The 6,000-nt window shown below is 36.5% G+C and overlaps 1 gene segment (V, D, J or C); it reads left to right on the top strand.

Annotated features, from left to right (window-relative positions):
* The first annotated feature begins 3,714 nt into the window (after window positions 1-3,714).
* LOC117531902 lies at window positions 3,715-5,751 on the top strand. The segment is given in 3 exon segments: window positions 3,715-3,734; window positions 3,832-3,989; window positions 5,326-5,751. Coding segments are annotated over 3 exon segments (498 nt in total).
* The last annotated feature ends 249 nt before the right edge of the window (window positions 5,752-6,000 follow it).

Genomic DNA, 6,000 nt, shown 5'->3' with positions numbered 1-6,000 from the left:
ATTTTGAGTCAGCACTTTGAAACGGCCTTTAAGATTCCAACGTGTGCTCCACGCTGATCTTTGCTTCAAATTTTGTGATGTCATGTGATGATCGCAAAAGCACACAGACAAAATAACACAAAAGTACCTGAAAGTTGGACTTTGAACACGAAAGAAGAGAGGACGTTGGTGTGCCAATAATTTTTCAGATTCTTACAGCCAGAGTGATGGCAGGTGAAACTCCTGTGTTGGCTGTGAGTGATCTGTCCATTGTCCTATAAATTTAGATTAACTATATATATATATATATATATATATATTTATATATATATATATATATATATATATATATATATATATATATATATATATATATATATATATATGAAAAACAATGCCATTTGGTCCATGACACACAGCGGTGCATCCCTGAGCGAACGTTTGATACTGAAATTAAAACTCAGCCTCAGGTCACATGATTGTGAAAAGTTTATAACCTTTTGTAGACTTTCATAGGACTGGTGACCCAACTAGGTAGTGGGGCTTTAATCTAAAGTTAATGGAAGATAAATTAAATGAAATGACAAGTGAAATGAAGTGCTGAAAACATTTAAATGATGCTGATAGGCACTTGCAAACCCTGACTCGGACCAAACCCCTGACTCGGACCAAACCAGATTCATTTCTTATTTATTAAATATGTTGTAATAGATTTTCTTTTCTTAATATTTTGACAATGCGTTGCCCTTGTGCCCTCAATTAACAAGCTGCTCCTGCATTCACATAAAAGTTCATATAAAATAAAATTAAGATCATTTGCATATAATTAATAACAAAAAAGAGGTAAGTTTTAAGTATTTAAGTGAATTTTAATGCTGAAACTGGATTTGAGTGTCTAATGTTGATTGACAGACTGTCCCACAAAGTAGGAGAACAATAATAAACGACTGACTCCTGCTGATTTATTCACCGTAGAAACACACACAACCTGAAACGTACGGCTCAGTATATTATATTAAATAAAGCCATATACAACCTTCTATATCATATCTGTTTGCAGTAAAAGCTTGAGATCTTTCATCATGTGAACATGAAGCCAGTGAACACTGGAGGAATGTGATCGTGTTTCCTCATTCTGGTCAAAACTTTAGCAGCAGTATTCCACATTATTTGATTATTAATTAATGCTGTAATGTCAATTCTGGAACACGTGATAAAATGAAATAGTGTCTCTATGTCATTCAGAGACAGGTTTGGTCAAATCATTGGGATGTGAAAAAGGGGCGTCTCAGTCACCACTCGAATGTGCAGCTCAAAAAACAAAGTCTGATCAATAATTTGATGATATCCAGTTCATTTCCTCTTCTCAAGTCCTAATGACATGTTCAGTGGACAAACAGCTCAGGTCAAAGTCTCCTGCAGCTCAGAGTGAAGTTTGACTTGAACACGGTGTTAAAGTATTAGAGACCTACTCACCGAGAGTCGACTCTGTGTTCAGTGGTGTGTGTGTGTGTGTGTGTGTGTGTGTGTGTGTGTGTGTGTGTGTGTGTGTGTGTGTGTGTGTGTGTGTGTGTGTGTGTGTGTGTGTGTGTGTGTGTGTGTGTGTGTGTGTGTGTGTGTGTGTGTGTGTAATGGCTCAACGTGTCTGACTGAGGGAGGTTTTTGTACGACTCTAAATCACTGTGTGAACACAGGCCCACTGTGTGCAGTCTGACAGTAATAAACTGCTGCATCTTCAGCCTGAACTCCACTGATGGTCAAACTGAAGTCAGTGCTGCTTCCACTGCCACTAAACCGAGCTGGTGTTCCAGAATAACGCTTTCTTGCATAGATTATAAGGAGCTTTAGAGCTTGTCCAGATTTCTGTTGATATCAGTGCTTTGTGACACACATTTTGCAAAATTTGTCTCACTGTGTCAAATCTGTACACACAAGCAACATAAGACACAACACTTGATGCTGTAAAACTCCTCACAGCTCTGTCCAAATTAAACCCTATAATCAAAACCTAACAATCTCTTCTAAAATGTCATTCTAGCAACAAAATGATACACACATGCAGCACTGTGAAACACTTTCAAAACAAGAGCAACACACTGATGTGTTTTACACAAAACACTGAAGTCAATATATTTTTATTTACTTTTTCTCAAACAAGAGCTGAAAGTTACAGTAGTCAGTAACAAAAGTGTTATTTCCCTGTTTTGATGTGTGTGTGTGTGTGTGTGTGTGTGTGTGTGTGTGTGTGTGTGTGTGTGTGTGTGTGTGTGTGTGTGTGTGTGTGTGTGTGTGTGTGTGTGTGTGTGTGTGTGTGTGTGTGTGTGTGTGTGTGTGTGTGTGTGTGTTGTTTTTACAAGGAAATAGAAATTTCTTACAAATACCTAAAGAAGAAAGAGTACTATACAGTTCAAATTCAAAACAATGTAAACAAGTGTTTACAGTACTGTAGTTTTCATACATGTTACAGAAACATCAGACTGGGAAATGGACTGCAGTTATATAGCACTTTCAGTCTATATCAGAAGCTCAAAACGCTTTGCAGTGATGCCTCACATTCACCCATTCACACAGACACACTCACACACTGATGTCTGAATGACATTGTACTTGACAGTACTATCCACTGTGTGGTGGCTGAGCTTTGGGTGAACTCTTTGACCAGCTTCCCTCAGTGTGAGGCCATGGTTGATCACATGGTCCACCAAAGTTGCTCAAATTTCATCTCAAACATTTCTCCTTCTTTGTTTTTTTTTTTTGTTTTTGTTTTTTTGTCATTGTCCTTGTCCACGTATCTGTCAGGGCCTGACGGTTTATGTGTTCTGTTGCTGGGATTTTGGTTTGTTTTATTCTCATCTTGCTTTTGTATTTCTTTTCTGTGTTTTCTGGGATTGTGGAATTTTGTTGCTGGGGTCTGTCTGTGGTTCTCTCTCTCTCTCTCTCTTTCTTTCTCTCGGGCCACGCCCCTCTTCTGGTTTTTGCTATGCACACCTATGTGTAATTTGTTGATTGCCACCTGGAGCTTTATTAGCTCACAGGTTGTGTCGGTTCCAGTTTGTTGCGCCCTGTGCCTTCATACCAGCTCTCGTTTCTGTATTTTCTAGATCTGCCTGCTTCAGTGTATTCTCGACCTCCTGCCCGTTTATTCCGACCTCGTTTTTGCCTGATGATCTTAGTACTGCTGCTGTGTTTTTTGGACTGCCTCCCCGTGTACTGACCATTGCTTCCTGTCACATTAAAGTCATTTTGCAAACAGAACTGTGAAAGTGAGTCTTGCAGTTGTCTCCTACCTAACCATCCTGTCAGTATCTATCTTTGTCTTTGCCATCCTTGTCCTCTTTCTCTGGGTCTTACTGCCTCTACAATTGCAGATTTGACTAAATATCTTACGTGAGCTCTATTTGTTGTGCCAAAGGTCAGACTGGTTGGTGATGACTTTTCTGTGTGAGTGATTTCAGATGTGTGCAGAAGTATTTCCAATAGCCAGAAGTGTTTTCTATTTTTACAGTTTTTGCCAACTGCTTACACCCAAAAAGTGAATGTTTAGACTAAAACTTCAAATCCAAAACTTCTTGTAACATTCGCTAAAACACAATGTGACAATAACTTAAACATATTTTCTGCTTTGAACTTTGCTTGCAATTCTTCAACACAGTATTGTAACAAATTAAACCACAACTTCATGGTTTTAATGAAATACTTACAAAATGATCAGCTAATATGTTTGTAAAATAAAATATGTCAGTCACTTATAAAAGGTCAATAAATGAACACTTATTATTTATAATATTCATATAATATTAATATTTTTATTTATTTAAAGGAATTTTATTTTTATAATCTCTGTTTCTGTAGTTGTGTTTTCAGGTTTTTGTTGTGTGTGTGTGTGTGTCGGTGTGTGTCGGTGTGTGTTTGTGTTCACTGTTGTGTGAAGGAGGTTTTTGTACGATGGTTAAACAGGATTCAATCACTGTGGCTCACGTTTGGTGGAGGAACCAAACTCATTGTAAACAGTAAGTCTGAATTCAATTTTATTCAATGATCATTGAACTAGTAAGCTGCACATATTAACATTTTTAACATACTGAACTTATTTTTTAATAATAGATTTTTTTAAACCCATATCATTGTTTTACTACAAAATTGCATGTAGAAAATAACAGAGTAACGGTTGCACCTGTTTATAAGAATAGCTTTTTTTTTAATGAAAAAAACTTTTCAAATGTTTAAATTATTTAAAAAATTCAATTGTTCAAAAATTAGCAATGATTATCAAAATGCTGATTACAACTTGAATTATTTAAGTATATGCTAAATGTAAACATTTTAACAGAGACTATTTTTTTATTACAGCATTTTTGTAAAAGTTTTAAGCAATGTAAATAACACATGAAATTAATAAAATATAAAAGAAAACAAATAAAATTTCAGTTTTAAATAGTTAACATTTGAATTTTTAAAGAATGTTATTTGATTTTGTAAATTAACTATATATTAAATGTACATGATTAAAGAAATGGACTTGACTCAAAAATGTATCAGTCTAACTTTCTTCACAAGTGTAATAAAATATTAAAATGCAACTCCAAAATGCAAAATGTTTGATGCATTATAAAATATCCGATAATATGAAATAGTTTAAAATGCAGTCGTCTGTTATTTTTATTGGAAACATTTTCTTTATCTTCACAAAATGTTTTGATTGATTTTTTTTTTTTTTTTTACATTTTTGTATTTTGTGCTATATTTTCAAACAGTAGAACAATTTGTATGTTTTGCAAAAGAATTTTGTGCAAAGTAGTTGATAAAATGAGAAGATATGAGATTCAAAAATATGATGAGCAAATGAAATAATTTTATAATGAAAACAAAAAGGATAAAGGTTAAAACTTTAAAAGCACTGTATTGAAAACAACAAAAGAAAAATATTTCAAAATGTCATGTGTTTAATAATAATGTAACGTTATCCTTTGAAAGAGACGATGAATTATAAACAAATTAAGCTTTTTATTGTTGATACTTCTTAATTTTTACAGGAATAAAGTTTTTGAAATGAAATTCTCAAATTAAATATTATATTTGAAGATGTCATCATTTTATTTCATTTTACAGTAAATCTTGACTGTAATGACTCAGAATCACTTCAGCTTGAAGTCATTTGTCAGTTTGATCAGGTCACTTGTTTGTCTTTGAGGGTTGTTAGTGATGGATGTTGTTGTTTTCCTCCTCATGTCTGTGTGGAAGCGTGCAGTCGGCACACATTAGTGTTAAACTCTGTCATTTCTTGCTGCTCTCTGTCCTGCAGAGGAAGCTCATGTGCTCCTTGTCTGTCTCTGTTCTCCCCTCCAGCCGGCTCCGTGGTCAGGCCCTCAGTCTCTCTTCTTGGCCCCTCCTCTGAGCAGCTCTCCGGGGGCTCGGCCACACTGGTCTGCCTGCTGACCTCCTACTCTCCTCAGGGAGCCTCGGTGGTCTGGGAGGCGGACGGGACAGAGGTGACAGAGGGGGTCCTGAGCAGCTCGGAGGAGGACAGGAGTGGATTCTACAGCAGCAGCAGCACCCTGAACCTGAGCCGGGAGCGCTGGCTGGAAGGAGAGCGGTTCTCCTGTAAGGTCCTCCATCAGGGGAACAGTCAGACCCAGTCGCTCCTCAGGAGCCAGTGTGAGGGTTAGAGGAGCTGCTTGAAGGTCAGGACAGGAGCTCTGTACAAACAAGCTGTCAATGTGCTGAGAAACTGTCATGTTGATGTTTGGATAATAAAGATTGAACTGAGAAACATCATGATGACGTGTGCTGGTCTCACATTTAATGAAAATAACTCAGAATTCTGATGCACAGAGCCTTGGAAAGATAGATATTTTCCCCTTTATTTTAATTCCTTATTTTTATTTCATTTTAATTTCTGTATTTATTTATTTATGGGACAAATCACATTAATGTGGGAGGTGATGGTCTAGTGGTTAAAGCGTTGGGCTTGAGACCAGAGGATCCTCGATTCAAATCCCAGCCTGACTGAAAATCACTAAG

This window comes from Thalassophryne amazonica, chromosome 19 (genome assembly GCF_902500255.1).
Source record: "Thalassophryne amazonica chromosome 19, fThaAma1.1, whole genome shotgun sequence".
In the NCBI taxonomy this organism is placed as follows: domain Eukaryota; kingdom Metazoa; phylum Chordata; class Actinopteri; order Batrachoidiformes; family Batrachoididae; genus Thalassophryne; species Thalassophryne amazonica.
This window is presented reverse-complemented; position numbering and strand designations above follow the sequence as displayed.